Source organism: Sceloporus occidentalis, unplaced genomic scaffold (assembly GCF_023333645.1).
Source record: "Sceloporus occidentalis isolate IW3139 unplaced genomic scaffold, rSceOcc1.0.p SCAF_6, whole genome shotgun sequence".
In the NCBI taxonomy this organism is placed as follows: domain Eukaryota; kingdom Metazoa; phylum Chordata; class Lepidosauria; order Squamata; family Phrynosomatidae; genus Sceloporus; species Sceloporus occidentalis.
The window spans coordinates 14,806,440-14,833,990 of NW_028316986.1; the positions used below are offsets into that span (position 1 = coordinate 14,806,440).

The following is a 27,551-nucleotide window of genomic DNA, read 5'->3' on the forward strand; positions in this document are numbered from 1 at the left end:
AATTGAACCCGTATCTCCAGAGTTGTAGTTCAGTGCTCAAACCACTACACCATGCTTGCTCTCTTTTCCATCTTACGACGATGAGCCAAAGGAAAACCCATCACAGAGCTTTCTTGATAAGGTTTGTTCAGAGGGGCTTTGCCATTGCCTTCCTCTGAAACTGAGAGAGTACAAATTGCCCAATATTACCCAGTGGGTTTCCCCAGCCAAGCAGGAATTTGAACCCTGCTCTCCAGATTTGTTCACTACACTGACAAAGACAGAAAATATTTTTTGGGTAAATCAGGCTTAATAAGTCTCAAGCATTTAAAAAGTAGTTGTATTCCAAATTTGGAACCTAAGGCGAGTAAGCAGTTTACTTCTAGTCAGGACAGTATCTGGTGATACCCCAGTTGCAACTTCCCCGGACCAAGGAACAGCTTGTTTTACTTTGCTTATGTGAAGCAACATAAATAATCACATGCCTACCATTGTTCGCTGCTGTTTGTAGTACTTTTGCTTCTTTAGGATTTTGTCTATTTATGTAAGTGACACAATCAACAGGGGACTGGCTTGGTCTTTCAATAGTTGCAAGGTTGCAGCTTTGGTTTCAAAGATCTTCTGACAAAGAGCATGTGCCTCTGGTGACTATTTCCTAGAAATAAGCTGCTGCCCCTTTAACTTACACAATCTCCTGTGTAGGCTTGCATTTTGGCAAGTGTCACCTTTCTAGGTGGCTGAGTCTCACATGGACTTTGAGAAGAGGAAGATTTTGTTGGCTTTGGTGATGCTAGTCATTCCCTGAGCTTTATAGTTAGGCAGCCAGTAAATCATACATAGCTCATTACTCCTAAAAATAGTTGACCACGCTTTGTTGCCAAGACAAGCGCATGGGTTTTGTCCAGTGACTTCAGAGGCTTCATGCCTTTTGAAGCACAATTATGACATGGCTATATGTTTGGCTCCAAAACAAGCACAATATTTCAGTTGCGCATGCTAAAGCCTAACTGTGACTTGTGGCATTTACTTACTGCTCATTCTCACAAAACGCTTTTGCTTGCTCATGTGTCAGCAAATGTTTATCAAAAAAAGGAAGAAAAGAAAGAGAGTGCTCTGAAAGGATTGCAAAAGCAAAGGGACATGCTTCTAGTTCAAGGACCTCTTTGTTTTTTTGGATCACTGATAAAATGATTTGTCACTGTGCCTTCCATCCAGAGAAATAAAATTGGAACTGTATTATTCTACAGCACTTGGGAGAGTAACTAATTTATTGTATGCAGAAGAATATTGCAGCACCTTTGAAACTGAGGGCAGCATGCGCACTGCAAATATAATCCAGTTTGACACCACCTTAACTGGATGGCCTTTGTGATTTATTCCAACTCTATGATTCTAGTTTGTTGTGGAATCAGCTCTGATGAGAAGGCTAAATGTTTCACAAAACTACAGTTCCCAGAATTTCATAGCATTGAGCCATGGCAGTTAAAATGGTGTCAAACTGGATTATTTCAGCAGTGCGGATGCAACCTAAATTAGTCTCAAAGGTATGGCAAGATACCTTGGCATGCGGATATTCCAGATTAATAAAATTATGTCTTAATTTATTGTAGTATGAGCTCTTTGAGGTGTCTGTTTTCTGGTAAAGAGGAGTGAAACAGCCTTACTTACAAAAACTGTAACCAGATAATTTTCACTATACTGGAATATTAAGTGCCAAAACAATAGTTTTAAACCCTTACTGTTGATAAAATTGACATGAAACAGTAGCCCTGTCCAGAGGCTTACAGTCTACAGCACCTTTGGTCAACTCATTACTGTACCTAATATTTTGTTAATAGTGATTAAAAAGAAATTGACCAAGAGGGTCAACTATATTACATTTTAACATCACTAAGCAAAAACACTAAGAGAAAATCTTAATTGGGCAGACAGGACATACTAGATTGCCTCTTTTGGATTCTGCTTTGTAATGCTGTGTTAATATTTTTTTCCCGAAAACAAGGGAATGAACATGTTTTGACTGAAGGCTGAATTTTCATATTTCATCTGTATACTATACAAGCAACACTGTCAAAGTGGAACCTTTTACTGAATCTTCAACTCGCTGGCTGATGATGATTAGATCTTTTGAAGTCAGAAAATCTGTTTATAAGTGCTTGTTTTCTTGCGTGTGGTCTTTCTCTGCATTTCAACTATTTTTTAATTCCATATATCTCTTTCTTACATTTATGACCTCTTCCTTAAAAAGTTCAGAGAAGTTCATAGAGGGCTCTCCTTGTTTTCTCATCCAGATAACTGCCTGTATCCACACCCATTGCTCCCAGGCCTGCTTACTGTTCAAGAGACGTGGAAATGATCTGAATGTTCTTTTAACAGAACTGCAGATGCACCATTGAGAAATGAACAATAACATTTAATGGTTCGCCCACAAGTTACTTGCTCAGGAAGGATGAGAGCAGGGTTTGTCAGAAAGCTACTGGCATTTTTATCGCTCTGCTTGTCATTAAAAACTTAAACCCTAATACCAACAAAAATAAATTTTGTTAGAACTGTCGTGCTAAAAGGTGGCAACAGCACAAAAAAGTCATCAATACTACCATACCATTTTAGTAATTTAAAAGGACACTATGATTTGTTTTGAAAAGTAAACAACAAAAAAATACATAATACCATATGTATTGCTTATACATTTAACAATAACAGATTCTTTCTAGTTCCAACACGCCAACCTTTAGTTATTTAACAGTATGCACCATAGCTACTAGGCACTCAGCTTCTTTCAAAATATTTCCACATAATGAAGGACTGCATTTTGCTTGCAGCTGTAACTCTGTGTTATAAATTAGTAGCAGAATGTCCATCATTAGAAGTGCCTCTCTCTCTCTCTCTCTGTATATAATAGCAGGGAATTCATACAGCATTTAGTGCTATAGCATGTCTCTGTGTTCATTGCACAGAAACTGGGCTGTCCAGGTACAGGAGTGGAAGGCAGGTTTTTTTATTCCTGCAAATGGGGCACCAGAAGAGTAGTTTTTTATTTTTCCTTGTAGGAACTAGGATCTAATTTGTGTTCAGGGAAGGGAGAAATAAAAGAGATGTATCCAGGGACATCATTATAGGTCCAAAACACACTGCAGAAACAATCCAGTTTGAGACCGCTTTAATTGACTCAATGCTAGAGAATTCTGAGAACTGTCATTTTGTGAGACATTTAGCCTTCTCTGTCAGAGAGCTCTGGTGCCACAATAAACTACAATTCCCATGCCAACTTTTAATCAAAAAGTGGCAGAGCACATGCAAACTGTCTTGCCCAGCATTCTGCCTGCATAGTGGTCAACTAGTTGCCTACAAGACTCCTGTAAGCAGGATATGAGTGCAACAGCACCCTCCTACACTTGCCAGCAACTGACATACAGAGTCATAGTCCCTTCAGTAATTGAGAAATCTATCCAACAGACTTGATTCTCAGGGACTGAAGCCACCAGAGAGAAAACAGCTTTAACTCCACTATGGTCCAAAACACACTGCAGAAATCATCCAGTCTGAGACCACTTCGACTGGATGATTTCTGCAGTGTGCTTTGGACCAACATCCACACCCCCACATTGTGTACTATAGCAATCATCCTTATATACACAAACACAGCTAGGATTCTGGTCCAACACCCTGCTAGTGTTTTATCAGCTTCCAGTCATATAGCCACAGTGACAGTGCAGCTTTGACCTGTTATGACTCATCTCCATGCTCAAGTTGCATTAGTTTCCTCTGAGTCAGCATTTTCTCTTTAACCTATTGCATGCATCTGAGACATTTTACACAGCCTGGGGCAAAAATATACTGACTTGGGTAGGGCAGGATTTAGCAGTACCTTTGACACTAATGGCATATCCACCTGGGCCAAACATGTCTGTTCCCCCTGTCCCAACAGTGGGGGGACTAGAAGATGCACAGCCTGAACTCCTGTTCTGGACCAGAAAGACTGGCATATTCTGTTCCAGTACCATGGCTACTTACCATGCATCAAAATATGTCCCCCATTACTCCAGTTCCTCAGGAGCCCTCAGTCGTGGCATCTCATTCTGACCTCAGACACTCATGCTGGGCAGCTTAGTGGGTTGCCCCTGCGAGTATCCACCCGACGCTGCAATGGAGGATCATTGGGGCAGTTCCAGGACCACGATACGGCAGGCTGCCCCCGGTATATCCTGCGTTTGCACCCTCACTGATACATTTCAACTATATATATATATATATATATATATATATATATATGAGAGAATGATATATTTCAACATTATCTCTTACGTCAGGTATTCCACATATTATTGTAGATGACAATTTTTAAGGTCTTGCTCTGTTATGGAGTTACATCTAGTGGACAGTTGGAAAACTGAGTAACATGAAGTAGATGTTCGAGACTGATCCAAAGCACACTGTAGAAATAATCCAGTTTGAGACCGCTTTAACTGCTCTAGCTCAATGCTAGGGATTACTGGGAACTGTAGTTTTGTGAAACTTTTAACCTTCTCTGTCAAGAGAGCTCTGGTGCCAAAATAAACAACAATTCTCAGGATTCCCTAGCACTAAGCCAGAGCAGTTAAAGCAGTCTCAAACTGGATTATTTCTGTAGTGTGTTTTGAACCTCTGACTACCATGGCTTTATCTCTCTCCTTCAGACTGGCTTAGAGTCACTTGCTAGCTCTATTTTACTTAGTGATGGTAGAAGAGAACTTACTTGGACAACCAGTAGTTTCCTAAGCCTCCTCCAGACTTCCTTGTGTGTGATGAAAATTTAAAAACTTCAAAAAATTAGTATCTATCTACTAGAATATATTTATGAACTATGGGGATTCATGTGATTCCAAATAGGAGATTTAGCCATCTTGAAACTTTGTCTTGTGGAGCTGTATTTAATATTTCATAAACCCTTGTTTCATCACAAGTTACTTTGTTTACCAAGATAGATTCTTAGATAGAATTACACTGGTAAATATAAAATGTCTCACATGGTTGCCTTACAAAACATTTTGAACTTGAGTAGAGGCAGTGTGATACTGTTTTTCCTCTTTAACTGTCTCACTTTGTTTACTGTGCTTTCTCACTTTGTTTACGGTGAGACCTGTTTTCACTCTGGTAGAAGTTGTGTGGTAATGCTGTCAGAGCATATGACTTTAGAAGACATGACTGTTAACCCTTTGCAGCTAGCCATGATTCCCCTTGGGTGCCATTCTAGCCTTTGCATGAAGTAATTGGATGATCAGTGTGACTTCATATCTTATATTTGCAGACTTAGATTAGTGCCTAGCATTACAAATATGTATGTGTCAAGTAGGGGAAAATTACAGATGTTTGACATTACTTGTTTTCCACTTATTTCTGCAGAATTTTGCATCTGAAAGTTTGCGAGCTCCATTTTTATAACACTTCTGATTGATATACTATCTAACAGCTGTTTAAAATGCAAGACGCATCCAGTAAGCCCATCATATCCAAGGATTCTTTATCCATGGATTCAAGCATCCATGGCTTGAACATGTCTTTAAAAACATACATACCTTGATTTTGCCATTTCATATAAGGGACACTGTTTTACTAAACCATTATATTTAATGAGTCTTGAGCATCCACGGATTTTGGTATCTATCGGAGAGTCCTGTAACCAAACCTCAGCAGATAACAAAGGACCACTGTATCATCTTTTTGGGTAATTTAATGCAGTATACATATTCAAAGGTTACAGAGTATTTCTTTAAGATTTGTTATATTTAGTTCCTTTATAAAATTTCTCATTGATTTAAATCATTTACAGTAATATCCCTTCAGAATTATGTCTTCTACAGTTACTCTCTTGTACATACAAAGAATTGGCAGTGCTGGAGAGTACAAGAATCTCTCCATATATAAACAAAACAATCAGTATTAGCTGTCTCTCCCTCTGTTCTGTAAGTGGTTTTTAATAAGTGAAGAATTAGAAGTTTTGATTTAAAATAAAGTAGCTAGGAAATAGGAACTGGCATGTACACCACATGTAATATATGTTGGAATTGTATTTGGAAACAATTCAAACCTGCTTCTCTTGTTTACTCCTTGATTTAAGTTGATGAAGAACAAAGAATAATTCTGCCTTGAAGGAATAGCAATTTGACAACATAACCGAACACTGAAACTCCAGTTCCACACCCTAGTGCAAGGAGGTGCAGATTGTTCAGCATGAAGGTCCTCCTCAAGGGAAATAATAGCTGGAAGAATGCAGTCGATCTGTCACTTCTGCATGCTAGTGTTTTATGAGAGCCACTGTGGAGTAGTATTTTGAATGTTGGACTACAACACTGGAGACCTGGGTTCGATTCCCAATCCAGCCATGAAACTCACTGAGTGACCTAGACCAAGCCACACATTCTCACCCTTAAGAGAAGGCAAAGGCAAACCACTTCTGAACAAATCTTGCCAAGAAAACCTTGTGATAGGGTTGTCATAAGTCGGAAATGACTTGAAGGCACACAACAATAATAACAAAGATACTGAGCAGCTGTTGTTGTGTCCCTTCAAGTCGCTTCCGAATTTGGTGACCTTGTCACAGGGTTTTCTTGGCAAGATTTGTCCAGTGGATGTTTGCCATTGCCATCCTCTGAGGCTGGGAGAATGTGATTTGCCCAAGGCCATCCAGTGGGTTTCCATTGCTGAGCTGGCATTCAAAACCTGGTCTAGTGTCCTACTCCAGTGCTCATTAGCAGCCATAAGGTGATCTCAAATCAAATTCTGAAGATGTTCTTTTCTATATAAAACAAAACTGAGTTGGCATTTTTAGAACTGGGAATCATGATGGTGTTAGCAGTTTTGGAAATTACCCTTCTCATTGTTCTACACAGTTGGGGTTACATCTGATCCCAAAGGATTATAAAATGAATGAACAAGCCTAACCTAGGTCCAAAACACACTACAGAAATAATCCAGTTTGAGACCGCTTTAACTGCCCTGTGCTAGGGAATTCTAGAAACTAGTTTTGTGAGACAATTAGCCTTCACTGTCAGAGAAGCTCTGGTGCCACAATAAACTACAATTCACAGGATTCCGTAGCACTGAGCCATGGCTGTTAAAGTGGTCTCAAACTGGATTATTTCTGCAGTGAATTTTGGACCTTAGACCATTAGTAAACGGGCAAGTTAGATTTCACCCTATTTCTTCTATTATATTTTTAATTCCAAAATGACCTTTCATGAATCATGAAGAAGGAAAACTCTTTATTAGAACCTTATAAAGTATATTTAGTGCTGGTGATGCTGTAACCACTAGTAAAGGAATGAGTTAGATTTCACCCTATTTCTTCTATTTCATTTTTAATTCCAAATGACCTTCCATGAATCATGGACAAAGAAAACTCTCTGTAAGACCCTTATAAAGTACTGTATATTTAGTGCTGGTGATGCTGTGTTCAGTCTGTGTACATCTTTTCACTCTCCCTGAATTAAAATTGCTGATGTTAAAAATTATGACTGAAGAATGCTGGTTGTTTGGGAAAAGAGCAGAGTCAGCTTCTGTTGCCTCACGAATCACTGTTGTAATTTGCAAACCTAAGAGATTTAGGGCGTGACTACATATGTTTGCTGAAAATAAAATAAAAGAGTGGCTCTCAATTCTCTAAAATCTAAACTGTGGAAGGATTACTTTAGAAAGGTTGTTGTCACAATTAAAATAAATGTTATCTTTTCATAAAATTCTCAGTATTAATTATGATACAGTATTTAGCATCATTAGTTCTAAAGCACCTAGATATTATGCTAAGATCATTAAAAGTTCTGCCTGAAAGTTTATAAGAAAGTAAATGCACATGAAGACCATTTCCTTTGGGAAACTCACAGACAAGATACCAGTTTAAAGCAGTAAGTCTGTCATGATTAGCAGTCATTTTCTTTTCCATGAATTTGCTAATCCAATTTTAAACTGCTCATGTTGGTCATTGCTACACCTTCTGACAGTATGACGAAACTAAATCCTTGCTTTAACAGTCTGTGAAGAATGACTTTCTTTTATCTCTCCTGAATATCCCACCTTGGTTCTGGTCTTGGGGTCTACTATGATGAAAGATGAAGGGGGGGGGGGTATGCACTTTCTCCATCCTACAGATAATTCTATAAAATTCACCTATTTTATAAGCTCTAAATTTCGTAGAACAAATGTTGCAGAGTTTGGTGATTAGGGTTGCTTTAGGATGTTTGTTTTGAAATGCAGTGATCAGAACTGCGCATAATATTGCAAGTATGATCTTGGTCCTCAGTTTGTTGACAGCATTAGTAGTATTGATAGTCTGAAACATACTATATAGAAATTTGATTTTTTGACTGGTAGTAGAATCTGGGAGTTCCATTGTATTAAAAAGGTTCAGTACAGGTGGAGTCTCCCTTGTCTGAAATTCTTAAGACCAGAATTGCTTTGAATTTTGGAGTTTTTTAGATTGTGGGATATTTGCATATATATAATGAAATATTTTGGAGATGGAGTCCAAGTCTAAACATGAAATTCATTTATGTTTCATGTACACCTTATAAACATAGACTTGAGGCACATGAAACAAAGCTTGTGTGCACTGAACCATCATAAAGGAAAGGTATCACTGGCCTGATACAGACAGGCCAAAATAAAGCTGCTTCGAGTCACTTTGGAGGTATGCTGTTTAAATGATACATGCATCCCAAGAGTCCAGAAGTCACACCAAAAGTCCTAAGGACTAGAGTGCAGCTTTGGTGCAGCTTCCAGACTCTTAGGATGCATGCATCATTGAAACACCATACCTCCAAAGTGACCTGAAGCAGCTTTATTTTGGCCTGTCTGTATAGGGCCAAGATCTCTGTCACCAATTTTGGATTTTGGAGTATTACAGATATTCAAATGATTCTTAATTGTTATATATGTTTACTGCAGGGATCACAAGAGTAGAGTAGTAAATGGTAAATGCACCATTTTTTGTGATATGAAAATATCAAGGGCAGGTGGCTTTTTGTTCAGTACTGTACCTTTCACAAGGTTGATATGCAAATGGTTATTCATATAATTGCTTCCCATGCAGGAATTAATTCATTGAACTCTCCTACCCCCACCCAACCCTTTTAAAAAAGTTTTTACTAAATAATAAAACCTTATGTAGTGGATCCTTGGTATATGCTGGGGTTTGGTTCCAGGACTCCCCATAGATATCAGAATCTTTGGATGTTCAAGTCCCATTAAATACAGTGGCATAGTAAAATGGTGTCTCTTACATTAGAAGACAAAATCAAGGTTTGCTTTTTGAAATTTATATTTTTTAAAAATATTTTCAAACTGTGGAGGATTGAGTCCATGAATAAAGTATCAGTGGATACAGAGAGCCAACTAGACGTGAGAAGATATTGGGTATAATCATGAAGTAGAGCTATAACAACTTTCTGAGTGGCTGTTATGATGTTCCTTCATTTTTAAACAAAATTTTAAAAATGTACTGTATTTCAAAGGTTAACCCTTGATTTCAAAAATGAGTTCTCCCACCATAACTGGAAATGAGCAGTCATGCAGGAAAATCTAAATGCTGAAGAGAGCCAATTGATGCCTTAGAAAATAATTAACTATTTGTGTGAGCCACAATTTTTGAGGCGGATAGAGATGACACTTGGGGATTGCCTCTCCTGTGTCCTTGGGGAATCTAGAGATAGAAAAACACTGTGTGCCAGAGTCTGTGTACAAGAGATTGGAATTAAAAGGAGAAAGGAAACCTCAGGATGTGCAGATATGTATGCTTGTTGATGATGGGTTCAATCAATATTGAATTTTTTTCGTACTTTAATTACCAAGCTCTTTGAGGTTAATGGATAATTTCTGTAGGATATGTTTTCTTATGAACAACAATTGCTATCTTAATTACATTTGTTTCTTATTTCTTAGAGTTAGAGCTTGTCTACATTACCTACCTTTCCAGAAAACCCAGGCCAAAATGCGGTGGCCGTGGCCAGCTGCCTTCCCACGCAGTTTCTTGGCAGGTGTGAGTTGCTCTGAGGTCAGAACAATTCTGGCTATTCTCATTTTGATCTGAGAGCAATTGTTGCCCGTAGAGTTACTGATAGGTAGTCTTCAGAGACCCTGATAAACAGACACCCATCATCACCGTTTTTTGCTGCAGGAGAGTAAAGGGGTCAGGAGTTTGGAGCCAGAATACTCCAGGGGCAGCCTGGAATATTCTGGCAAATATAGATGATTCGTAAACCTCATTTGTTTGTTTCAGCATAAAAAGAAAAAAATGAAGGGGAGGAGGAGTCGTGCCGTCTAAATTTATTTTAACGTGAATTTTCATGGGTTGTGATCAATTTCCTTAAATGCCTGATCCATCATACATTTGAGAAAATAACCCATGACAGCTCGTGCTAAAATAACGCTGTAGTTTTTAACTGAAAATAAAGTTTTCTCTGCCTCTTAATGAATATTCACCAATCTATGGAGTCATGAGAGTTGATTCAAATATTTTATTTCTGTCAGAAAAGCAAACAAAATTCCACAAGTTTTCTATATTCATTGGCATCTTTCTTTATTACTTTTGGGTGCTGTTTAAAATAAATTAAAGAATGCATTTCTTTATGGCAATCTGTGGAAGAAACACCATTCTGTCTCAGAACTGGGTGTCGTTCCAGGCCTCCCCATGACTTCATTTGGTGGTAAATATTGACTGTGTTTCTGCTAAAGGATAAGATGTATTGGTGGTAAATTATGAAACAGATGGTACAGAGCAGTGATCAGATTCCTCAGAGCTGCCTATATGGGGCCCCTGGGCTGGAATTCAGCTTTCTCTTGTGGTTAGAATAAAAGGGAGATGATTATATGTTGTGAAAGCAAACAAAGAAAATTGAAGTGTGCAAGTGTGGCCCATCTCCCCTCATAGCTATGACAATTGTTCAGGCAGGTTGGCAACAAAGGAAAATTCATTCCCCTTGCAGTCCATTCTCAGCATTCATATATTTTCCCAGCCTCAAACCTGTCAAGCTAACACAAAAACTATCAAACTAGGTCACTAACACAAATTAACTCTTTTTATAGCACAGACAACTATTAACATTTGGCTGTGGTGCTAACATGGACGCCAAACTTTGTCTGCCTAGGGGCAGAAGCCCAGCTCACTACAAACACATTTTAGCTAATTAGGAGGATTAGTAGCAGTAATGCCTGGGACTCAGTTGCTATATTTCATCTATGTATAGTATTTTAGCATAGTACTAGAACTGCCTTGGGTCCCATTGCAGGAGAAGGGCAGAAGAAAGAAAATAAATACAAACAAATAAATATTCAATACATTGGATAAACAAATACACTAAATTTTGTACTTTACTACAGTATTTCATTTGTTCTACATAATATACTGCAATATGGATTTATTATGCACCTCCTTTGGTTACAGCTGTTGATTTAGTTGTTGCAATGTCTGTGTACTGTTATCTTGTTGCTGTCTTGCAACTATTACAATTTAACTTTAGGATGAAGGGGAGGTGACCATTCCTTTCCTGTGGAGTGTAATTCCAAACTTCCTTCATTTCCCAGTAGCACATTTCCCCAAGGGCTAATTTTCTCTGGCTGTACAAGTTACTCTGAAGAATGCATTTGGAATATATATGGTTATACCAGTGTAAATGGCTTCCTTTAAAATATTCCCTGTGGAGAACACTGCAGTACCTGCTTGGCAATGAGAAGTCCTTTCAGTGAAATCAGATAGAATGTGGTGGCATTTCTCTTTATGGTATCCCCTTGGTGTATCCCCTTGGTGAACCTTGTCAGTTAGCATAAAACTAGGTGTTAGTCTAGACGGAGAGATAGCATGGCATGTTGGTTTGAATGTTGAACTATGACTCTGGAGATCAGGGCTCAGCCATGGAAATCCATTCAGTGAACTTGGGCAAATCACACTCTCTCAGCACCAGAGGAATGCAAATACAAACAAATCTCAGGGTTGCCATAAGTCAGAAACAACTTGAAGGCACACTACTACAACAACAGGCATTAGTTTGCGACAGAGAGTGTGGGTTACAGTCAGTTGAGTTGGACATATATCCTCTGGGGAGAAATACCAATCTGATCTTGACAGTGTGTGAACTTTCAATATCAATGTGATTTTCCAAGTGTCTTTTTCTGCAACTTATGTGTCCTTTTAGTTTGAGTGCTTACTGTGGAATCAGAGGAGTACTGACTTGAGATAAATGTGGCACAGCTTCGTTAATGTATTGCTTGCTTCAGTAGGAATGAAGTTAGAGAACCATTTCTAAAACTTCTATAGTTTTAATATTTCTGTCTCTGTGCTCAAGCAGGGCCACTCTTTCTCCCTTATTAGGGCAGTGATTGAAAGGCAACTTTATTGCAGAAGTGTAATTTGTGAAGCAGAAATACTTAATATTTCATATTACTAGAAGTTTTTCTGACTTTATTTTTGTACTTGCTTCCAGTCAGTGTAACAATCCACCGTAGTTATTTGGCTAAGCATGATCACTTTCTGTATCAGCCTGCCAGATTACTCTGTTCATCATTTTAGAAATTTCTCAGGCCCTTTCCCAACACCTACCTGCCTTGGTCACCTTTTCTATAGTGGCAATAAGAGGATTCACCTGGTCCAAAATCTGATATCTTTTTGGCTTGTGTTGAAAATAATAATAATAATAATAATAATAATAATAAGTTTATTTATATCCCGCTTTTCCAACTTTGATCAAAGCGGCAAACAGATTTAAGTAAAAAATACATCAAGATAAAAACAGTTAAAACAGTATTTAAAAACAGTCACAATAGCAGAACAGCAACAGGGCCAGCTGAATGGGGAAATCCATAACATTACAAAGTCGTCAACAGAGGGGGTAAAACATAAAATAACATCTCATGGGGGGAAGGCTTGAGAGAAGAAGAAGGTCTTAAGGTTCTTCTTGAAAGTATCTAAAGATGTGGTGGAGCGGAGCTTGTCTGGGAGATTATTCCATAATCTTGGGGCCGAGATAGAAAAGGCCCGTTGCGAGGTCCTCACATAGCGTGCAGCTGGGACCTCCAGCAGATTCTTCCCTGCCAACCTGAGTATGTAAGGCGGATTATATAGGGAGAGGCGGTCCTCTAAGTACCCTGGGCCCAAGCCATTTAGGACTTTATAGGTCATAACCAACACCTTGTATTGAGCCCGGAAGCAAATAGGCAGCCAATGGAGATGTTTCAAGATAGGTGTAATGTGGTCTGACCTGGAGCATCCAGCGACCAATCTTGCTGCCATATTTTGCATTAACTGTAGCTTCTGGGTTTGGTACAAGGGTTGCCCCATGTAGAGCGCATTGCAGAAATCCAATCGAGAAGTTACCAGAGCATGTACTACAGTTTCAAGGTCCTTCCGGTCCAGGTAGGGGCGCAGCTGGCGTATCAGCCGAAGCTGATAACAAGCGCTCCTGACCATCGCATCCACCTGAGATGACAGCTGGAGCGACGAGTCCAGGAGCACCCCCAAGCTGTGAACCGAGTCCTTCGAGGGAAGCGTGACCCCGTTCAGGACAGGATGGCAAATCTCACCACCCGGACCCGGAGAACCTATCACCAGTACTTCCGTTTTCTCTGGATTCAGACTGAGTTTGTTTTCCCTCATCCAGCCCATTACCGACTCCAGGCAGGCATCTAGAGGAGAGATGCCATCCCTAGTCACTGCATCAGTCGGAGACACAGAGAAGCATATTTGGGTGTCATCAGCGTACTTTCTTTCTTCTTTGACCAATGGCTTCTGGCAGATTGAAATTTAATATGATGGTTTTATTGTTTCTATTTGTCTCTCTGGGGCAAAACAGATCGGCAGGAAAAAGCAGCTTGAAGCTGCCTTTTCCAAAGCCTCATTGAAACCCCACCAACTGCACCACTGGCTCCCAAGGCAGCTGGAGTGTGCATGCCATCACCACATAGTGCGGGTTCAAGCCATGCCGTATGCTCCTTTTTTTTTACTCCCCCCCCCCCCCCCCCCATGATTCCTGCGAAGGTGTGCAGGAGCAAATTGCTGGTGACTGCCATCCCATTGGATGGCTGTCCCTATGAACCTAAACATTTGGATGTGCAGTGCTCCACTAGGACAGGGCATTGCAGGAGAGGTGTGCCCATTCATATGCCAGCAAGGTATAATCTTGTCCCCCCTTCAACCCATGCCCCTTCTTTGACTGACTGTTTTGCATACGTTGTATTCATCTCTATGAGAGGTGTCACAGTTTCTCTTTTGGACATTGCCACCCTCACCACTTGGGTACAGCAGGTTTGTCCCTTTTAATATCCTTCTGTGGCAGGGCGTTACATGCACAATTAGGGTTAGGGCCCCTTTAGAGCCGGTGCATTTAGAGGTACATGTGAAGGTGTGCACTATCCAGGAAGAAATGGGAAAAAAATTCAGCTCTTTTTTAGTTTGGCTTTTCTCCTCATAGTGTGGCTTGGGCGCACTGTTCAGCCAGCTTCAAGGGGTGCATCATCTAAATGCCCCACCTCAAAGTTGGCCGGGAACCTGCTTATTTTGACTGTCTGTTCCGCCCCTGTATTTCTCTTGACTCTTTATATTTTTATTCTCCTTCAGATTGTGTGAAATGGCATAAGAGCTAGTTACCAAATATGTTATCTAATTATTTAAACCATTTCTTTGTTTTTCTTAAAGGTATCTCAGACTGTATGGGAGAAAATTTAGTAAAGAAGATCATGTCCTTTTTATCAAGCTCTTATATGAACTAGTAACTATACCAAAGTTGGAGATCAGCATGATGCAAGGTTTTGCACGTCTTTTGATCAGCCTGTTGAAGTAAGTGTACATTGTTCTTACATTCCAGAAATTGTTTATGTCACATGAAAGAGTAATTTGCAAGGGAAAATAGTTTACTTTCAGGCTTGCTAGGTTAAAAGATGTACTCATTGCTGACTGCCTATGTTCCTCTGTTGTTGCCAAGATTAATAAAATGGAATTGAGTCACAAGATTGTGCATTTTCTCCCTTCTAGAATGTTGTCTGTGTCAGGATATTGGATCCTAGGAAAATGTACAAATGTGGGACAAAGTTGACAGGGTTACCAAAGGTCACAAAGAAGTCATGATGAGGCAGCATTTGGACCTTACTGAGTCACAGGATATAATGCACTCATGGCAGGATGCGAAGTTATCATGTGGGAGAATATGCAGAGTCATGCCACATGGGGGACATGAATAGAAGTTACACACTGGGAAGAGGCTGGACTGAATCCCAAAGGATGACAAATGTATATTAAGGAGGAGCCCCAATGTATAGTGTGGGTGGATGGTGTTGTGTATATGACAAGAGACTCTTGTCAGTGAGAATGTGATCTGTAAATATTGAAACAAGAAGTAAAAGCCTCCTTGTGAAACCTCAATGTGCTGTCTTGTTTGCTGCTTCTGTGAGTAGGAGAAGGAGTTATCCAGCCTGCACCATGCTCTTTGTGGCTTCTTTGGTATTTGTCCAGGTGCAAAGCTTCAGCGTAGTGCACTGAGGGTCGCACAAATGTGCCAACAGTTTGCTTCCCTCATATTTTGCCAGTTGTAGTTAAGCATTCTTATATAAAAGAGATGAAAAATGAATGACATATGGAATGAAGGATCATATGAAGATGAGCCCCAAATTATAGAAAGCAAGGTGGAAGCTGCAGTCTGAGAAACTGAGAAGATTAAATCATCAGAACAGATGATATTCCTGTTGAATTGCTACAATTCACAGAGACAGAATCAACCCTGGTGATACCTAAAATATGCTAACAAATATTGAAAACAAAGTGGTCAACAGAATGGAAACTATCAATATACGTCCTATCCACAAAGACACAGAAGACAGTAGCAACTACAGGATCATAGCATTAATTTCTACACAAGCAAAATTATGCTCAAAATTATGCAGCACAGACTCCAAAAAGGAGGAGTGAAGATAGGAGGATGTAACATCAGCAATCTGAGAAGAGGACTAGGAATTGGAAGGGCAGCCATAAAAGAACTACAAAAGATTCTAAAGTGTAAATATATGCAACTGAGCACTAAAGTTAAAATAGTCCAAGCCATTATATTCCCTGTCACTTTATATGGATGTGAGAGCTGGACAGTGAAGAGAGCCAACAGAAAAAAACCCACCTCATTTGAGATGTGGTGCTGGAGAAGAGTGCTGAGGTGGGCCAGGAAGACAAACAAATGGGACCTTGAACAGATCAAGCCTGAACTCTTCCTGGAAACCGAGGTGACAAAACTGAGGCTGTTGTACTTTGGCCACATCATAAGAAGGCAAAATGCTAGGGAAGGTAAAAAAGATGATAATGCTAGGGAAGGTAATAGAAAACGAGGAAGACCACATGGCAGATGGATAGACTCAATCAGGGAAGTGACAGGCCAGAAGCTGCAGGACCTAAGCAGAGTAGTGGAGCATAGGGAGGATTGCAGGTAAATAAAAATAAAATGTTTATTTCTATCCCGCTTTTTGCCAAGCAATTAAAGCGGCGTACAACAAGTTAAAAAACAACCATATATACATAGTACCCTCCCCTTAAAACAAGATTAAACAGTATAAGATTAAAAACTACACATTAAAAACCAACCAATAAAAAAATAATCATCATCCACAGGGTTGCTGTGAGTCAGGATTAGCAGAACAACAAGTTAAGCATTCTGCCTGCATGATCATAAGCAGTGGTTGGGAATAACCATATAACCTTCAGAGATGTAGTGAACACACTACCAAATCCATAGTTTGCAACCAAGCCCTCTGATACAATCGCATCTGCTCAAACCCACAAGACAGAGATACCAAATTCATGAAATAACAACAGGTATCCCTCAAGCTACAGTATTCATCATATGAAGTAAAAAAACAAATCTACAAGGCAGGGCTTGTGCCCAGGACCAATCTATTACAGAACAGACTCAAGATAGGAAATTACAAAACCCCACTAGTGGTCACGTACTGCTCCTAGTTGAGACCACTCAGACTTAAAATCACTAAACTACAACCAATTTTGGACAGTAACACTGCCCTCTTCAAGACTCTTGGTTGGAGGTCTTTGCTTGCCTACTTCATAGACAGCCTCCCAACGTCAAACACTTACTGACCGGAGGACACACAACACGGATGGGGAGATGGTAAAAGATCTTGGCTCAAACCCAGATGCCAACTCTGCCCACACATCTACTCGTGAAATGTCATCACAGGACCTAATCACATAATCCACAATATTAGAGGCACTTGCACTTGCTCATCCTCTAATGTAATATATGACATCCTCTGTCCACAATGCCCTTCAGTATTTTATGTTGTGCAAACAGACCAGTCTCTGTGCTAGAGAGTAAATGGAAAATAAATCAGATAATAGGAATGGGAGTACACAAAAAGCAGTTGCAGTACAGTTCAGTCTTCCTGGGCACTCCATCTCTGACCTCAGGACTGCTGCCCTTGAACTAAAAAACTACAAAGGAAGATTGGAAAGAGAAACAGCAGAATTTGGAAGATATCAACATACTCCAACTCACCTACAGTGGGTTGAACAGAGATGTTCACTTCCTAACCCACTACACATATTATAACATGTTTAACACCCCAGTCTCATGTGGATGTTCTGGGCCAGTTTATCACATCTCCTTTCTGGTTCCCAGCCTGCAAACACCACATTCCAAAACTCGCTCTGCCATTCATATGATCATCCATCCACCCTGGCCTTAGGCAACAGCTTTCATCCTACCTTTGTTCCTCAGAAACTGAACTTGTCACCTCATTACCACATCCTAAAGTTTTGCATTTCTGTATCTGTTCATTCAGTCTGATTATGAAGGTCCTTCCTGGGCAGCCGTTCACTCCATGCATCTGAGGAAGTAGACTAAGGGCAGCCCATGTCTGCTCCAGTCAGAAGCGGGTTGGAACCCTGCTGACTGGGCAACCTGCCCTCAAAGCAAGCCATGCACCTAGGGTCTGACTGGCAACGCCAGGAGTTTGATTATCCCGGCTCCTTTTTGCTCTGGTCCTACCAGAGCATGCCTTTGGCTCGGCTTCCTGCTGCATTGGAGGTGTGTGTCGTGTAAGCGCCATGCCTTCAAAGATGGCAAAAACTGCTCCATTTTGACTATCTCTTTCATCCTTAAGTCTACAAAAGCTAATTCTACAACTTCTTTCACTCAGTCACAAAGGTGCTACAAGATTTCTTTGCATATAACCTCATAAACCAAAATTTGCTAACATTCTTTAAGTTTGGTTTCATAATTCTCTATTATAAACCGGGACAAAATGTAGGACAAAATTTAGACCAAAATTTAGGACAATTGTAGGATAAAATTAGGCCAAAATGTAGGACATTTAAGATCCTCCATTTTTCTTAAATCTCCTACATTTTGAGCTAAATTTTATCCTACAATTGTCCTAAATTTTGGTCTAAATTTTGTCCTACATTTTGTCCTGGTTTATAGTAGAGAATTATGGCAACCCTAGTTTCAAATCTTGAGTAAAAAGGATTAAAGGTTAGTTCTAACTGTGGTTGCCATTGTGAGGTAGAGATATCTGTCCACAGTTGTAAAATGTTGCTTAAATCTTGTGTAGAAAAATACCTCAGAGAGGTTTTCTTGGTCTGTTAATTATTATCAGTACTTTCTGTTATAGGAGTGATGACAAAGCAGAAGATGAACTCAGTTTTTCTATTGTGTCATTTTGGGATGGTGGTACATCCAAGTATGAGTAATAATTAATCTTAAACTATTTTTTTAACCTAGGAAAAAAGAACTTCTTTCAAGAGAAGATCTAGAATTACCGTGGAGGCCCCTTTATGAAATGCTGGAACGGATATTATACTCTAAGACAGAACATCTTGGATTAAATTGGTTTCCAAAGTAAGTCTTTTCGAGGCGGGATATAAATTATTATTATTATTATTATTATTATTATTATTATTTTCATAAGAAGTACAATGTTAATTTTTTTGATCTATAAAATATTGATGGTGGTGTTTCTTTGGTCCTGAAGGAAAGTAAAACAAAAGGTAAGGCAGAATTTATTAATAGGACCATTTGTGAGGGGACATAATGCTCAAAGGTCAAAAATTTGAATTAGATGGCGTAATTAGTTAGGATTACTTTATCTAATATTGGCCAGTTCTAATTTGCCATTTCTGAAATGCTGTCAAATAACTTGTTCCATTTTGTAATTTGAACTGCACATAAAAACTATTTTGTTTCTCTTTCAATAATAGTAATAATAAATTTTATTTATTTCCTGTTTCCTCATGGCTCGAGGCAGGGCCCAACATATTAAAATACGAAATACAATTAAAAAGAATACATATAAAACTAACAGTTAAAATACAATACTATACAACCATTAAAGTTTTATTTTAAATGTTAATCCTGAGGGGGCTACTTTTCATGTTGAAGCAAGTATGAGTAGAACTCTCCTTTAGACTCCTTTTGGCCTGCTTGAGTCAAATAATGATAGTGACTTTTCCTGTCTGAGGCAAATAATGCTAGTACAACAGACTTCTGTATATTCTCCATCTCCTTCCCATGTAAGACTCTCAGATGAGCAGGCTGAACACCTCCACAAGATTACAGTTGCATCCAGCTGTACTGGTACAGTGTTAGAGAGGAGTCATAGCTTAGTTGTAACTCCAGTGATAAGCCTCATGGGCTACATGAACAATCTCAAGTCAGCTGCTGTTATTATTGGTGGGGTCATATTGGTGGGGTCTGTCCATGCCCTTTTGTCTATAACCCCAACTACAGTTGCATAGAAAGTATTGGGCTAAGTCAGGTGTAGGGAAACCTCTGGCTTGTGGGTCTAATAATATAACCAATCTGAGTCTAGCCTCCCTAAAAATGTCCTCTCTGCAGTCAGAGAGAAGGGATTGTTCTGCTTCCCCTGGTACCAGTGGATGCTCTTTAAAGACATTTACAGCACAGGGTTCACTGGTATCGGTAACATTTAGGTCCATTGGTACCTTTATTATGTGGCTCTCCTTTCTTAAATCTGCATTCCCCCTCTGAAAAATTACTCTTTCTCACTTCCAAGGTTCTATTGGTTCTGTGAAAAGCCTTTTGAACCTTAAGTGTGGAACCCTGTTGGTCGCTATTCCTCCTTACACAATTGGTGTAGTATACTTTTAAAAATATTTTCACAGAAAGCTGCCAGCTCCTGAGCAGCCTGGCTTCTCAGTGCCTGCTTTTATGGGGTGATGGTGGGCTTGCAACAAAAGGCTGCTTTGGAAAACTGTAGGCCCCCTTTTTAATCTTGTTGCAGCTGCACCAATGCTACTTATGCCAGTAGATTTATACTGGCCAACAGGATCTCAGCTGTGTGATGGTGGGCATTTTCAGGTGGTGAGTGTGGGCTCTGAGCAATCATATCGGTGGGGTCTGTCCATGCCCTTTTGTCTATAACCCCATCTACAGTTGTCATGGACCACCAGGATATTTGCTTGGAGTCAGAAGGCATTATTTCATATAAATAACACTTATACCTTGCTCCTTGCAGCCTGTTCAGTGGAGTTACCAGTGACTGAATATCAGATCTCATACAACCAAACATTTGCTTGTTTGTTGTTTTTATGTGCCATTAAGCCAGCTTTGACGTATCGTGGCTCCCTAGAGCTCCTGCTGTTATCGATCCTGCATAAGTTTTGCAGACTCAGGGAACATTTGCTTCTTTCCAAGTTACACCTCCTTTTTCTAAATTTAGTCTTTAGTCTTCTAGATTTCACTCTGGAAAGCTAGTTTAGATACCCTCATAATCTTTTGTGGGCACAGTGGAACTTTTAGATATTTATACAGTTTTACACATTCTTCAAACTTCTTTTTCCCCTTCATTGAGCATGTATGTGTATGTGTACATGGGCCTGAGAAGTTGTGTTTTTTTAAAAAAGTGTACAAAACTTTATTGGAAATGAAAGATAGTTAAAAATGTAGTTGAAGTGAACAAATTGAAAATGAGACCTGAGGAACACTAAATACCAAAGCAGCATTTACATTTTGAGGCAGTTTAGATTTAGACCTTGGAGTGGTGCAGTGCGACCTTTTCTCTCATGGTGTTATGGAAACATTGTTCATCTATTTTACTGTGATCTACTTTGGTATGTTGAAGAGGATAAATTAAAAAGAAAATAGAATAATTTGACATTTCTATTTTTAGAGTAGTTTTGTTTACAATTTTACAATTATTTTTTCATTGTTCTGTTTTAAAACTTTTCTTCTTTGTGTTCAGTTCATGTCGACCAGGCTTATCTTCACCTAAAACATTTGTGCTTAATGTTTTACATAGGTGGTAAGAACATTTTTTTTTTTTTTGCTTTGATTTAGTTCTGGCCAATATGTTACCTTCTTGCATGGTCTGTTCAGCTGTAACACTTGTCACTTATGTGTAACTTTTCTGCATATAAGGTTCAAAAAACCCCAATGTTAACATTACACCACAGTTTATGGGAATGTCGCACTGCACTTAAACCTAATTGTGAAGAAATATATTGGTGTGATGTGGCTGAAGACTATGGCTGTGTGCTAATTTCTTTTAACCAATAGATGTGTTGTTTAAAAAGTAATGCTTTAATGATTAGGCATAATTTGCACAGAGCTTTAGAAGTGCATGAATTTAACTTTCCAGAGGGGTTGATGAAATAGATAAGGAAAATTTGCTTCAGTTTTAAAATTAAATTTGGTTTGAGGTTTACCAATGCAATTCTGTGTACTGAAATTTGTCTCCTTATGTTTACTGGGGTTTAGTATTCTAGCCTCTAGAATAAAAAAAAAACCTAACAATTTATAGAGAAGTTTCTTTAGTATGAAAAAAAGCTGCTTGCATTAGTACCCCAAAAGTATTCCACATTTTTTAGAGGTATACCATTTTTGAAAAGTGAGATTTTAGTTAACTGGATCATTTAAAAAAATCAACCAGAGGGTTTGCTAGAACTCATTAACTGAACGAGAACTTTATAAATTTGTTTGACATACATGTAATCACTGATTTCCAAAGGCGACTGATTAGTTTTGGTAAATATTTCTAAATAAACTAAATTTTAAGAGCATAACTAGAAAAGCTGAATTGGTTGAAATGAAGTTTGTTTCTAGCAAAGCATTTCAGATACTTTCAGGGAACTCTAATGGGATGTGAAGGAGAACTCCCATCATGGGATTATGGTTTGTGTGCTGGACTAGTACTTAGAGATATCAGGCCTTGAATCCCAGTTCAACCTCAAAAATCCACTTTGTAAGCTTGGGCAAGTTGCACTACACCTTATAGGCAAACCCTCCTGAATAAATCTTTCCAAAAAATGCTATGATAGAATCGCTATAAATTGGAGTTGAAGGCACATAACAACAACAAAGCCTCACTTTATACTTTATCCTAACTGGCATTCAGAGCCATACTTCCTCTGAGATTCTACTTATCATGGCTTCAGTGTTTGTTATGAAAGCTAGAATAGTGTAGTGATTTGAGTGCTGGACTACATTTTTATAGACCAGGATTCAGATCCCTGCTCAGCCATGGAAACCCACTGGGTGACTTTGGGCAAGTCACATTCTCTCAGTCTCAGAGGAGGGCAAAGGCAATGCCACTCTGAACAAATCTTGCCAAGAAAACCTGTACATCAGAAACATGAACACACAACAACAACAAACTTGTCTATTATACCCTAAAAGCAGCAGATTCCATTTGATTTTGGAAGCTAAGCAAGATCAGCCCTGGATGAGAGTCTGTCAATTAATATGAGGTGTTGTAGGCTATATTTGAGAGGAAGGAACTGGCAAAACTTCCTCTCAGTATGTCTTGCCTAAGAAAATGCTGTGAAATTAATGGGGTCTCCATAAAGTGAGAGTCGACTTGAAGGCACATAAACACACATGTAACTAGTTGTTTCTTTACAAATACATATCTTTTAAAGATGTCTCAATTGATGGCCATTGTCAAGTCCTGTGGCAGAAATTTCATAGATAAATTAAGTCCTTAATTCCTTTTTCTATCTTGAATCATGGCCACCCACTCTAAGTTAGAGTGACTGACTTGTTTGCATTTACATGCTCCTGTTCTGTCAAAGATCCAGGATAGTATATGTACATCTTCCCCTGTTTTACAGTTTGTACATTTGATTAGATTGAAAGATAGTGACTGGTTCAATGGAAAGTTGTATCTGGTTTCCTAATCCAACATTCTGACCTCTTCTCCACTATAATTTAGGTCAAGGTTAGGCAACCTTTTTGAGCCGGGGGCCGGGTTGCTGTCCCTCAGACAACTGGGGGGCCCGAAGCAAAAAATAATAATTAAATAATAATAATAATAATAATAATAATAATACATTTTATTTATAGACCGCTATTCCACAATGATCATAGCGGTGTACAGTAAAAAATTGCAATACAATATAAAATACAATGTGACAGTTAAAGGAGGGAGAAGTCTCGTCCTTCAGGCAGTCCCTGATGTTGCTGGGTCTGCCCGATCGCTCCCTCTGAGGCCAAGGTGACAGTTGAGGAGGGAGGGGCCTCTTCCTCCAGGCAGTCCCTGATGTTGCTGGGTCTGCCTGATGGCTCCCTCTGAGGCCGAGATGACAGTTGAGCAGGGAGGGGCCTCTTCCTCCAGGCAGACCCTGATGTTGCTGGATCTGCCCGATCGCTCCCTCTGAGGCCAAGGTGACAGTTGAGGAGGGAGGGGCCTCTTCCTCCAGGCAGACCCTGATGTTGCTGGGTCTGCCTGATGGCTCCCTCTGAGGCCGAGATGACAGTTAAAAATTAAAAATTAAAAAAAATAATGTTTTAAAAAATTAATTAAATAATAAATAAATAATATTTATTGTCTCTTTTAGGCACCCACCCACACACATGCCACATCCCCACACTATATCCCTAATCCCCCACCTTCCCACAGCCCAGTTGACTTTTTTAGGCACCCACCCACACACATGCCACATCCTCACACTATATCCCTAATCCCCCACCTTCCCACAGCCCAGTTGTCTCTTTTAGGCACACACACAAATGCCACATCCCCACACCACAACAACAACCACCACCAACACCCAAAAACCCTACAAGCGTCTAATCCCCCCACCATTCTCTCCTCCGTACCCACACACCCCTACACAACGGAACCTCACAACCCCCCCCACACACACTGCCATCACAACGCCTCCTTCTAGGGGCGTCCTTCGGGGAGGAGGAGGAGGAGGCGGCGGCGGGGGATGCGGGGTGGAAGGCAGCAAAGACATGCAGGACTAGGCAGCAGCCGGGCCAGGCCCAGGCTTCAGGGCTAGTCGCAACGCAGGCCTCAGCTGGATCTGGGAGAGAGATGGGTGCCTCCTCCTTTCTCTGTGTGGAGAGAGAGCGGAAGGGAGGCTGTGCCTGGAAGAAGGAACTGTGGGCCCTCCTCTCCGGCTGCAAAGAGAGAGACACGGACGCAGGCACCTCTTCTTGTTGCTCCCTCATCAGGCAGGAGGGTTAAGGATAATAATGGAGGAGGAGGAAGAGGAGGAGGGGACGGCAATCTGCGGCAATCAGCGGCAGGACTGGGCTGGGGCCGGTCCCAAGGCCTTGCTGGGCCGGATCCGGCCCGCGGGCCATAGGTTGCTGACCCCTGACTTAGGTCATCTACCCCCCTCCCCCCGAAACTGTAATATTTTAACTTACTGAAAATACTCTAACTCCATATTTTATTTCTAAATTTTTTACACCCATTCCTTGTAACAAGAACCAGCGTGGGTTTAGTGGTCTGAGCACTGGACTACAATGCTGGAGACAGGGTTTGAATCACCAATTGACCATGGAAACCCACTGGGTGACTTTGGACAAATCACACTCTTCTCTCTGCCTCAGAAGAAGGCAATGGTGAATCGTATCTGCTGAAATCTTGCCAAGAAAACCATATGATAGGCCTTAGGGACACCTTAAGTTGGAAACAACTTGAAGGCACACAACAACAACAAATCCTTGTAACTCAGTAAACCAAATGCAGCAGTCTACCAGAATCCCATAATTTTTCTTGCATCCATTTTAGACTGTCAAAAAAGATATGGGAAGCTAGGATTTACATTTAATTAAACTAAATCTCATTTGCTGTTTTGTTATCTGTTTTCACCCCAATTCAGGAGATACTTGGTGCTCATTATAGATTACTTGAATTATTACTGTCATGAATGAACTTCTCTTCAAGGTGTTTATTATTATTATTATTATTATTATTATTTTGCTTTAGCTTGAAAATCTCAATTTGAGCACAACCCAGTTCTTGGTTAGATGGTTGGAATTCTTTGTGAAATCAGGACAACTGTTTTTATGAGAATAATGTGAATCAATTAGATGTGATTCACACACTGTTCTCAAACCTTTATGTGGAGTAGCTGAGGTTGTTTCTTTCAAATGAAAGCTTATCCCATGATAAATGTGGTGATCTTTAATATTTGCATTCATCTTCATGGTCTGTGCTTCAGTAGACTAATATGGGCAACACTTCTAGAATTTGATATTCACAAGCCTCAGGTTATCTCTACTGTTATAATTATTCAAGGGTAAGAGGATGCAGGATTTCTTTCCTTCATTCTTATGGTGACAGAGAAGGCACAAGCAACTGTTGTGGAAGGTCTCTTTCCTTCTTAGATCACTATGTACATAGCCATATGGTTGCCATTGAATGAGATATAAAAGAGTGGGTGATGTGAGATCTTACGTTGTGCCAATTAGTTGTTTAAATTGCTTCTTACACGCTGTTGGGGCATTGGTACTTGGAGCAACAATAATAAGAGTGTGGGCTTAATGGGATGCATTTTTATTTATTCTTTGGTCTGAAAGTAAATGTGGGCTTCTAAAATTTTGTTGAAGGACAGATAATATGTGACTTGGAAATGTGAATCATTTCATGCTGCTTACTGGTCTTACATTGGATACTGCAGTATCTACCTCTTCTGCTGCTTTCATCCTAGTTGCAGCACTCCTGCCAATAGTGATGGTGGGACCACTTCTTCCTCAATGCCTCTCTCTTCCCTGTCCCACATGGTTACCTAGCTGGAGCAAATATTTTTATTACAGTATTCTCTTTTCTATAGAATGGACATTCACTTCTTCTCTTGGAAAAGGCCAGTGTCAAAATTCCTTCCATACAAGTAGCTTCCTAATAACTATGTGTAAGGAGCCCTTCCTTCTACAGCAATAATCAAATTACAGTTTAGACACTTTGAGTTTCTAAGGCTTTGTTACACTGATTAAAATGTGTTCTTATCAGACGTACTGTTATTTTCTTGTTTAGTACCTTTCAAATGTTCAAAGCAATTCACTGTCTTTATTTTAGGGCTGAGTCAAAATGCAGCGTAGGGAACATCTATAGTATGATCGATTGCTATATTGTTCTGGTAAAAAAAAAGGCCACCTTGGTATGAAAGTTGTATGATCTTGCTTCCTCATCACTGCTGCCTTTTTTAGCAGATGTTTTAAAACATTACAGTGCTTTAAAAATGATGCTGTACCTATTGCTGAGCATTTGAGTTGTACGCCAGTAACCTGAAAACCTTGCCATTGTCGTTATCCCTGTATTGTAGATTCTGATCTAATCTGAATTACCTTATTTGAATTATTAAGAAATAAATTTTCGGAATTATTCTCTTTGTCTCACTGTACCAAAAGGGGAGACCATGAGTTTAACTTACGTCTTGAAGAACCTGTTTGTTGGGCAGTAAGTCTTTGTTTGAGGTTTTTGAACAGATTTCTGGTCACTTTAAGTCAATTCATGACTACGGTCACCTTTGGCTTCTTGATCTCTGCTACCTGTTAGAGTTGCTGAATCACAACAGTGAGGATAACTGAAACTACGTACAGCTAGCAGAATTTCTTCACCTGACAAGACCAGCAATGCATGTCTTTCTGGTTTTGACTAGAGGCTATGTGTGTGCAGATGCTTACATCCACTGATTTGCATGAACTGCCCTCCTCCCCACACATTCCCCATTACATTTCAGAACTCAGGGATCATTGATGAGTGTTGGAATTGATAACCTTCCACATCTCAAAGCAGTTTCCTGTGAGATTACTGTTTCTCTATTACTACTCCCATCCCAGTATGAAAAAAAATTCTTGGAAGTCAGCCCAGCGGATCAGCTATGAAGATAAGTGGATGGGATTTTGCTGGGTTGAGGAATTGAAGCAACCTTGTAAACTAGGGATGGTTGAGAAATCTGTTTCTCCTAATAAATAAATAAATAAATTTAAAGCCAGATCTACCCAGTTTCAACCTTCTGAACCAAAACATCGAATGAGACACAATTTGGCATCAAAACTCCTTACAACCCAAAGCCTTTTTAGTACAGTCTGTGAAAAAAAAAATGCTATGGACAACATGCATACAGTTGAAAACTACAAAAAATTGTATGCAGCTCTAAAGTGTGCACAAAGTGTGTGCACATGCATATGCTTTATTTATTATTATTATTATTATTATTATTATTAATCTATATAGCACTGTACATTTTTCACAGCGCTTTACATAATCATCAAAACAAGAATACAGTTAAAACCTGCCTGTGGCATACAATCTACAATCAAAAGCAGCAAAGATAATAAAATAACAGCATCATTAAATATTTC

At 39.6% G+C, this 27,551-nt stretch overlaps 1 protein-coding gene across 2 annotated transcripts in view; it reads left to right on the forward strand.

Moving 5' to 3' along the window:
• PSME4 (proteasome activator subunit 4) overlaps positions 1–27,551 on the forward strand; it is a 132,742-nt gene that overhangs the window by 2,590 nt on the left and 102,601 nt on the right. For both annotated transcript variants that reach the window (XM_089528916.1, XM_089528917.1), the window contains exons 2-3: positions 14,636–14,776; positions 18,717–18,833. In XM_089528916.1, the coding sequence (XP_089385042.1) occupies positions 14,636–14,776; positions 18,717–18,833 (258 nt within the window). The remainder of the gene's footprint in view (positions 1–14,635; positions 14,777–18,716; positions 18,834–27,551) is intronic.